Raw genomic sequence first — 10,803 nt, 5'->3', positions numbered from 1 at the left:
TTGATAATGAAACATGGATACATTTTATTAAAGCAATTCAAACACATCAATAAACAATCTTAGAGCAATCAAACAAATACAGAAAAAGATAAGTAACATTGTCGAAGTCTGATCTGCAGAAACAGATACAGATAAATGATGAAGTTACGTCACGTTTTTGATTCAGTTTTATTGAATGACTCTCACTTTAACACTTCAACTGAGTTTAATTTCTTTTGCCAAATGATTTCTTCAAGTTTCAATCTGACTCATTATTTTTATTGATTCACTTATTGATCTGATTGAATGGAGGAGAAAATGAGACTGGAGATGTTTGGATTTGTTGCTCATTAATAAATAAATGGAGTTGAATCATTAGCCAAAGTTCTTTGTGTGAAAATGCAGAGCGTCATCTCTGCTGAACGATATCTTCGCGAATCTTTTCTCCAGTTAAATGTGACAAATTTGCTTGAATTGATTTGCTGTCAATCATTCTGTATGAGAGCAAGTGTCAATTTTGATGAAGTAGTGATCATGTCGTGCAGTCAAACTCTTCACATGGAGTCACTTTAAACTGTTTGGGATCAGGCCGAGAGCAGATTCTCATTAGAGGTGATGTAAACACATCATTAACATCTGTCTGTAGCTGCTGTAGAACTGCTGACCTGCTGGCTGCTTCAAATCCTCATATGGGAGACAACAGGCTTCCTTACTGTGGCCATGGCATAAAGTGCTTCTCCAAAAATCTCTTAAGGAGTTTTATTTTTTATTTTTTTTGCTGGGGTTTTTTTGTATTTGATTGTTACTTTAGTTAGAACTTCTATAGTAAAAGAAGATTATGGTATTTTCATTTGCAGTTATTTACATTACCTTTCCATGTGTATACACAGAATGACAGAGACAGGGAGAGCAGCAGTAAGACCCAGTACAGTACAGAGAAGCACAGATTAAGTCAGACAATATGAAAAAGACGAGCTGGGCTGGAGGTGGGTTGCACAGCTGCTAGCAGATAATCAGCAAATATGGAAAATAAGCAGCCAATCACAAATCTAGTAGTGGTATGAGCCGTTACTTTATCATTTCGTCTGTGCTGGGCATAACCTCCTTTCATTTGCTGAAGGTACTTGTAAAAGAAAATCTGTATTTGGTATATGATGTGATTTCTATGAAACTTCATGCAGAGTCATGTCAAGACTTTGTATCCTTATTGTTGATGGTAACAAAAATATTCCAAATCTGAAACGAGACTGAGATGGACAGCATCACAAGATATATGGATGGAAACCAAAGTGTTACTTCTTAGAAAAAAACTTTCTGAAGACGTTCATTTTTGGCTTGTCTTTGTTCACAGGGTCCTCTATTACTTGGGGGCTCACAGCTGGCGGGTCCTGGGGGTCAGGAGAAGCAGGAGGAGGCACTGACGGCTGGCTTTGGAGACTCTGTGGATCTGCAGTGCATCAAGTCACAATCAGGCCAATTATTTACATAGAAGTCATCTAAGCGCTGTTCAGTGCTTCGTTAAAAACTATAGTAATACATGGATTACAAATCCAAATGATTGACAAAATGAAAAAAAGGAGTTCGCGTTGATAAAATCTTCAGCAACTCTGACTCCAAGGTTGCATTTCCATTTGAAACCTGTAATATGCGTGCATTAACAATATCTGGAAATGAACTCCATCCTTGAAACAGTGTGTAATCATGTGGAACAAACTTTAAGGTATGTTTTCTGCAGTGATGTGCAAATAAATCCTGTGAAAGTCAGTGTGCACATAAGCTGGCACTGGTGTAACACTTGCCTAACATAACATGGTTCTAAATGCACATTTTACAGCAGTCTATCCTTTTTCTTGGCCCTCATGGGGCAGAAGCTGAAACTTGACTGAGACAAGTTTTAAAACCAGTTAAATTTGCTGTGACGTCTCACCTTCCGTCCTGACCTCCCCTCCATCAGGATAGTTATGTCTGCTGTAGTAGGTATGGGGGGGTTTGGGTGGAGGTTGGCCCTCTGAGGATAATTGTCTCTCCAGGCTCTCAGCTCTCCTGCTGAGAGGTTTGGTTGATGAGGAATCATCTGGAGACTCAGCCAGCTTCTCCAAACTGAGGTTGACAGATGACGCTCTCCTGAGTAGCAACAAGTCATCTTTAATTTTAGTGTATCTATTACACCACTTCCATGTGACTCTGAGTAACTGTTTTACATGATTCTCAAACTAGTCTTTGGCCACATTCAGGGGGAGATCTGAGATACAAGCTTTCTACTTAAAGGGCTAACTATTACACTCATTTCTGTCTCTAGTTGCAAGACCACTCAAAAAAAATACCGGTGGCCACCAGTGCTACCCCTCAGCCTCACATATGGTAAAAATGTACAATTCCTAGGTGATGTCTTGAGTTATTGCATTCATAAACACTTTTAGACAATCTTGCCAGAGGATATTTAAACTCATGCAAGCTTTTCAGTAGCAGTTTGACAATCCTAGGTGGCGTTACCTTGTTCACAAGATTTTCTGAAAACTTGACATATGACTTTCAGGTCAAGTTTTTGAGGTCAGGTGGAGGTTTTTTCTTCACTCACATTTTTTTCACTCACTATGTGTTTAGAAGTCACTCTGCATTTAATCATTAGTTGTTAATAATCTCTGGCTCTCTTCCACAGCATGCCTTTTGTCCTGTCTCCTTCCCATCACCCCCCAACTGGTCACAGCAGATGGCTGCTTCTCCCTGAGCCGGGTTCTGCCAGAGGTTTCTTCCTGTTAAATTTTTCTTAACACCATCACCACGCACTTGCTCACAGGGGTCATTGATTGTTGGGGTTTTCTCTGTATTATGGTAGGGTTTGTAGCTTACATATAAAAGTGACTGTTATTGTGATTTGGTGCTAGATTTTTAAAAAAAAATCAAATAAATTGAAGGTCACCAATATTCAAACTCATCCGAGACTTTGAGTAGATGCACCTATGATAAGTTGAAAATCCTATATCACGTAATTCTTGAATTATCCACACCTCTCGCCTAGCTGCCTGGCCGCCCAGCAGGGTACGAACAATATCCCCATAAGCCTTTCAGGCTGACAGGTAAAAAAAAATCCTTACTTCCTTATTTATCATTGACTAGCCCTACAGTCAGCCCCTGGTTCATCCTCTGAAACAACCTGTCTCTTTAAGGCTTCGCTCCCTTAGAAGACTCAATTCCTTCTTCTCTTTTCACCTAACTAACTTCTGAAAGCCTGCTGAGAGGCGCCAGCCAGTGCTTGTGCTTGTACTGCCTATACTTTGAGTATGTTATGCCTCAATTATATACTATATAATGCATTAAATTTTTATTACATCTAGTTCTGGAATGCTGTGAATGCTCTAGAAATCCTGTGAATTTTTAGCTGACAGGACTAGGATATTACATGGTCACTCTAGCTTAACACAAAGCCTTGAAGCAGGCAAATACTAGGAAAACAAATCAGCATTAACAAAAACCCAAGTTTATTTAATTTAAAAGCTATATCTTGTTATCCAGCAAGCACACAGTTTCCGTGCCACAATCCTTCCTTTGTGGACTACCATTATGAAGCCTCAAGTCTGGCATTTGGGCTGTTACTATCATGTTTTTTGGGGAAAGACGTGGCCATATTAGAAAAGAGGATAAGGCTGGAAATGAGTAAGCAGATGGATCTCAGAACACGAGGACAATATCTACAGATATTGAATTGTAAAGAATTGTTATTCAATAGAATTTACGATCTAGACCAAAGACTACATCCAGATCTTTTAAAATAGTCTTTGGTTAGTCCACAGTTCAAAACAACAATCCCAGTCTGAGCTCAGGACTTTAGCATTCAGTTCCTCAACAAATAACCCCACCACTAACTGCTGTGAAAACCACAGCATTTCCTTTTTACATGTCTATTTCTGTACCTGTTAAATAAACGTACTCAATCTGTCCCACAGAAATCCCTTCGTCAGTGTATTTTGTGACTGCTGTAGTCATGCAATCACTGCAGTGCTCCATATTTCATCACCATGCATCAAACGAAAGCAGATGCAATGCATGACAGCTGAATAGAGCCATAGCTGTGTCCTGTGCCACCGTGTGTTTTTCCACTATTGTGTGCCCGCTGAATGTAATTCACCTTGTCCAAGTATCTCATTAAAGAAAAATCCTGTTGGTGGGGAGTTTCATTTCTTTGGCCTCTCACCCACCTCAGAGGTGCCCAGTGTCCCCACAGTGCACAGTGTGAATAGGTAGATGTGAAAGTCAAAGTCAAATTACCTTACACAGTTTGAAGGAAACCATTCCAGCCTGAAACTCCATCAAACACGTGTGACTGACAACCGTCCTCTCTGACCCCAAAAACCATGCCTGTAATGCTTTGTATTAGGGACTCTCTGTCCATTCCAGCAACTTAATTTAATAACAGAATTCACAGGACCAAAGCAGAAATGTTATGGCTGCTTACACAGCTAAAATAAATAGTCTTTGAATAATGCTTTGTTAATTTTAAATAAATGTACCTCAAACTATTATGAGGCACAGCTTTCCTTTTAATATCAGAGAGAAAATCCTATTTATTCAACAGAACACTGTAATAAGCTCATAGCAGGATAACTACGGGATGATTTAATGTCATCTGAATGAAGACTTTGTTGTTTCATATGTTTGTTAATATTATCATTATCTTGATGTATTATTAATTAAGGCGGTTTATTCACTATTACAACTATTTGAATGCCTTAGCTGGTCACATCACTACTTACTCATGCCACTGCATGTCCTGGCTGAAAATACCTCACTATTAAGGCAGGTGATATTTACTATATTGCCAAAAGTAATAGCTCATCTGCCTTTACACGCATATTCAATTTCATTTCAATTGAATTCAGTTTTATTTATATAGCCCCAAATCATATGTACATAGTAGTACATATGAACTTGTGTGACATTCCATTCTTAATCCATAGGGTTTCATATGATGTCAGGTCACACTTTGCAGCTGTGAACTCTTCTGTGAAGGCTTTCCACGAGGTTGAGGAAAGGTCACACACGGCAAAATGCTGTCAGACATGTGCGGTTCTTCCGGCTCACACTGTCATACCAGACAGAGAAGAGATCAGGTATTCCACTGCTTCAGAGACCGATAGAGGCATGCTTTACACCAGTGCATCTGACACTTTGTGTTGTGCTTGGTGATGTAAGGTTTGGATAAAGCTGCTTGGCCGTGGAAATATATTAGGTGAAGCTCGCTACATACTTGAGCTAACCTGAAGATCACATGAGGTTTGGAGGTCTGTAATAACTGAATCTTTGCCCTGTCAAATCTAAAAATAGACTTCAATAAAAATGTACCAAAGTAAAGCGATCTCTCTCCTTTCAGCTCAGACAGCACTGTCATAAAGTTCCTTGCATGTTCATTAATATGTGCACCTAGCATTTACATTACTACCATCTTGTGGCCACAGTTGGCTATTGTCGCTGAAAGCTGCTTTTAATTAAGTGCCATAGGAAAGTGCCATTGTCTCCACCTCTGACGGGGTGTCCATCTGGAGCTGGACAAGTTATATTTTTAATTTACTTTATGAAAAATGAAGAAGTACACCAGTACTTTGGAGCTCATGAACTGACTTTTTTTCAGCAATACCTGGTCCTCACCACAAACAGACATTTAGCACAAACCTGTGATTTACAGAATATAGAATCTCAGATATCTATTATCAAGTATATTAGAGGTAATATTTTACTGTTCTTAAGCCAGGAAGGCGGACAGATAGCACAAACAGTATGTTTTAGTCTGATCAATTTAGTCTTTAGTCCTGTCTTCCAATGCTCACTCCCAACCCATGAAATTGCCACCCCTCCTTGAGCCCAGTGCTCCTGGAGGTTTCTCCCTGTTAAAAGGGAGAACTGTTGCCAAGTGCTTACTTACAGGGCATTGTCTCTCTATTATCGTACAGGCTTTACCTTAGAATATAAAGCTGTTGTTGTGACTTGGTGCTATATAATTAAAATTGAACTGAATTGAAATAGTTTCCCTGTCATCGTCTTGATGCATTCTCAATCATTCAGGTAAGCAAATCTCCAAAAGTTGATTCTGTTCATCTGGACGTAGCGTTTTCAGTGGGAGAAACGTTTCGTCACTCATCCAAGTGACTTTTTCAGTCTCAGCTGACTGCAGGTTTCCCCAATCTTATAAACAGTACATTTGCATATTATTTAGATTATTATTTAAATTTAACATGACAGCTAACTATGTTTTACAGTTGCCTCTACTGAAGACTTTAAAGGGTTTCAGGCAAAGTTACACTAACTCTAGTTTTAGCCTCAGACCATCCTGACTGGCTAACAAATGCTAATGTTAGCCTGTGATTTAGGCTGCTAACATAAAGACTGACCAGCATAGACTAATTTGATAGTTAACAGCAGGGGCGATTTTAGCCCATTTTGGGGGGTGCTTCAGAGATGTCTTATTTTTTTGACAATATTTGCTGTTTGTGTGACACACTACTAAAAATATAAAAAGCATACAGAACTTGGTTGAGATGTAACATTTTAACAACAAAAGTATCAATAACCCCCCCCCCCTCCCAAAATGGTTTGTTACAGCTCGTCTTTCCCCTGCTCTGGCTCTAGCACCCTTTCTGCCAGAGCGATGGTGGCTGAGACGCAGCGGAGCGGAGGGGTAAGTGCCTGGCTTAAAACAGGACATGTTAGCTGCATTTAACCCTAAGTTACTCTTTATATAGTTAGGTAGGAGTCAGGCCATGTTTCTTTTTAGCTGAAAAACATTACACCAGGTAACCTGCAGTTTTGAAAACGTGTTTTCCAATGATGTTTGCTACCCTATAATCCGTCCTGCTCTGTAGTAAAATCAGCAACATTTGACCGTCCTGTTGCTTCCATTGAAATTTATACAGCCTATTTAGAATCTAAAACTTAGAATTGTCCGTAGCCTGCTGTTGTTACCACTGTCCTGTTTGAAATGGATACTAACTAGCTAACTGACTGAATGCCCATTAACCTTATAACTCCTGTTGTGTGTGTGTGTGTGTGTGTGTGTGTGTGTGTGTGTGTGTGTACAGAGAAACAGCCAGGTTCATAATGGATATAAGGAAGTTTTTTTCAAAAAAAGGAGCCACATTCAGGTAAAAGTGATCAAATGATCCATTAATCAAGAATAATGTTGGATCAGTGTTTCAATATTTATATCTTTTATTAGATGTTCATGTGGTTTGGTTATTTGCCTTTCGGTTGAAAGTACACTGAGAGAGGTCTTAATATTTTTTTTTTCATAATAATGTAATTTTTGCATCTAATTGAATACAATCTATTTGTGTATGATTGTCAGTCCAAAGAGGGAGAGAGGAAAGAGGGAACGTGAGGAGAAAGTACAAGGTCAGGAAGAACTAGGTAAGAAAACAGACAGGGAACAGTGACAGGCAAAACAGAAACTGTTAAACTGACAAAGAGAAAAAACCAGATTTTACTCACACAATCTGGAAGTTGTGTCCTCCCTATATTAAAGCTGCTATACAGAATCTGCAAAACAAACTGGGTTGAAACATTTTTGACCCTCTTTAACAACATTCCAACATAACATTGTAATGGATTGGGGAGATTAAAATTAATGATATATTTTTATGTGGTTCAGCCAAAACTCTACTAAAACCTCAGCCAGTAATAGGTAGGCCAACTTTTGGACCGTCCACTTGTCTGTATGACTGCCGCAATACGTACATCACATTTGCACACTATCAGAAAGTGCCAAACAGCCCTGGTGGAGTGAGGAGCTGTAAAGACAAGCAGAGTGCTCTGTTTATATTCTAAAAATGTTTTAAGCTTGTTTCAAAGATTCTGTACAGCAGCTTTAAATGTTTTCCAAAAGCACACATACACTTCTCCAAAAGTTGATTCTGTTCATCTGGACGTAGCGTTTTGTGGGAGAAAGGTTTCGTCACTCATCCAAGTGACTTCTTCAGTCTCAGCTGACTGCAGGTTTCCCCAATCTTATAAACAGTACATTTGCATAATGACTGAAACCAGCCCACTGACGGAATAATGGGCTGGGAGGTCAGTTCCTTAATCTTAATCACACATACACTTATCAGTGTTTCTCAAACGTTTTACAGTGTGTACCACCTGATAAAAATGTCAAGCTCTCTCAAGTACCACTATGAAAGCATGAAACTCATAAATCTTACAACACAAAATTAGTATCTGCAGTAAAGATTTTTTCATACATTGTATACATTCTACCACAGGCAAAGTTGCCTCCATTTTTATAGTTTTTTATTAATATTTTGTAATAATTTATTTGTAATAATTTATTCTGTTTCGGGAGTGTTTTTTATGTATCTGTATTATATTATACATACACATTAAAAGTTAATCTCTGTCCAAAAAATGCACTCAGTTTATTTCTTACTCACTATGAGCATCATTCATTATTCTCCCGCAGTAATTAAGGTTAGGATATGTATTTTTTTTTTATTCCAATCCATTCTTCTTTTACAGCATTTAAATAACCTTTATCAGATTTGATGGTTTTGTTGTAGACTTTTCAAAAAAGTGTTTTGCTTTTCTTTCACAAATGTGGGATTCAATTGTGTTAAAATGTACAAAACAGTGATGTCATGTTTTGTGACGAGGACCCAGGCACAGAGAGACTTGATGAATTTAAGAATCTTATGATTTAATAAAGAAATTTTCAGACTTGCACAGAGAGGGTAAAACTATGATGACTGATAAAGGAGACGAAGACAACAGACGATGAGGACAGGGAGGATGCAGGGACCGAAAGAGACGGGGAAGAAGTCTCATTGTGACGAGTAAAGTGTATCTTGACTGGCTGTGCAGCTCTCTGGGTGCTCAGCACCCCCAAAGCTCTGATCCTAGAATCGCCCCTGGTTGACAGACTATAGTGGTGATATTATTGAAAGTTTAGTTTCACCTCAGCACATTTATCATTATGTCCATTTTGTAGCACATAAAAATGTTTAGTTAATATTTGTAGACAGACACGTTTTTCCTGTAAACACATTTTTACTCCAACTTTTCTTGAAAATGTAATTTTTGTAATGCTGAGTAGATCATTTCTAGTATGTGGGAAATTTTTGTGACCCCATTGAGCTAATTGTGATTAAATTATAACTATATGTTGATTAAAGTATAATATAGGTGCAGCGCTGGTCTGCAGGGGTGTTATATGCCATGTGGGGATGCTGCTGACATATTGTAAATTGTTATGTCTATATCAAGCTAATAATAAGCAGGGACATTTGTGTCTTTCTTAAAAATTCAGATCCTTAGAGATTATTTGAAAAGTGGATCAACAGCTATCACTAAATGAAACACTCTAAACCTGCAATGGAAAAATATCCCTTATTTCACCTGTGATCACACACTTGCACGTGCAGAGCCAACAAAAGGAAACACTTTACTGAGTGAAAAAGGAAGATATAAGATGCTGATGGTGCAGTGCAGCTGGTCTCAGGAGAGGATCAAAAAGCCTGATCACCTTGTCTACAAAAACAAGGTGAGTTTAATGTTGTGATTGATTTAGTTTGTGAAGGTTTGTGTGTTACTTTAATTATAAACTGCTTATATTGCAACGGAATGCTGTTATGTGTATGCAACTCTACATTTATTTTAGGAAAATTAATAATGATAATCCGCAGCAGATCTAAACAAAACCAAAACTGTTCTTTCTTGCTGGCTTTCAATGGTAGGTGTACAAGTTCAGTTTATTTCAAGTCATTTTCCACCTAATACTAAACTTTGTATTTTTATTCCTTTTTTTTTTTTTATCTTAAATAGCAACAAAAAATGAACATCTTAAAACTTCTTTTTTTCTTTTCATTTTTTCCTCAGAATAAATTGATCTTTAAAGCTCAGATGGAATTTAATGGACTACCATGCTACATTCAGGACTTTATCACACAGGTAAATGAAGGTATCACTAGAAAATGTGCACACAATTTCTCACTTCATGCTTGCTCTTCACCAACCTCCGGTGTCATTTTGTAGTCACTTGTCTTATTATTGTCTAATTTCTTGCGATTTAGGGTCTGTGAGCACAAGCAGAGGTTTTTGCTTGGGAAGTAACTGTGCCCTCTTTTTGAGAGAACATGTAATGGCTGTGAAATATGTCAAACTTTTCTCCTCTACTTTAACAGCTAAGAGCATTTTGAACACAGGGGACAAAAGGTGTGGATTGAGGATTTTGAACTATGGCATTTAAGTGTTGTCAATGCTGAGGGTTCATGGACACAAATCCTTATTCACTTAGCTGCTGTTGACAGTTTAAAAGTATTCATCATAACAAGCAATATAAAATAAAATAAAAGAATATTTAGCATTAAATGTACCAATGTTGTTGTGTACTACTTGTGCACAGATAATTTTAAGAAGTTTTAATTTATAAGCAAATGGTGTATAATGGTGTAATTGTATAGAAATGTATGGTTAAGGATATAAAAACGTACATTTAATGGGTTAAAGTTAAAAGAAGTGACTGTAAATAGTAATAGAAACAGAATTTTCAGTTTTTCTATTCACAGAAAAAATCCATTAATGACACAGAAAATATATTGTGACTAAGAATAAGACGATTTTTCCGTTTTACCATTTACAGAAAAGTCTTTCAACTTCCGTTAAAAAAACAACAACACATTACTGTTTTTGTACAGAATTCTTTTTTGCAGTGTAAAGCAACATCCGACAGCTGTTTCCTTCAATAACTGATGGACTTTTTGCATATTGTAATAGAAATATTCAATACACTCAAAACTGAAAACAAGCGTTAACCTTTCTGAGCATGGTTTTGTCTCTCTGCTT

The 10,803-nt window shown here is 37.7% G+C and overlaps 1 protein-coding gene across 1 annotated transcript in view; it reads right to left on the bottom strand.

The window, feature by feature from the left end:
• sptbn5 (spectrin, beta, non-erythrocytic 5) overlaps positions 1–10,803 on the bottom strand; it is a 71,368-nt gene continuing 60,565 nt past the window's right edge. Inside the window, exons 80-81 of the mRNA XM_084915023.1 lie at positions 1,907–2,103; positions 1–1,426 (exon numbers count right to left, since the gene is read on the bottom strand). Of these exons, the coding sequence (XP_084771149.1) occupies positions 1,272–1,426; positions 1,907–2,103 (352 nt within the window). The 3' untranslated portion in view covers positions 1–1,271. The remainder of the gene's footprint in view (positions 1,427–1,906; positions 2,104–10,803) is intronic.

Source organism: Perissodus microlepis, chromosome 19, assembly GCF_051167445.1.
Source record: "Perissodus microlepis isolate ML-2025 ecotype Zambia chromosome 19, ASM5116744v1, whole genome shotgun sequence".
NCBI classification, from domain to species: Eukaryota; Metazoa; Chordata; class Actinopteri; order Cichliformes; family Cichlidae; genus Perissodus; species Perissodus microlepis.
The sequence above is the reverse complement of the archived record's forward strand: the minus strand, read 5'-3'. Positions and strand labels throughout refer to the sequence as shown.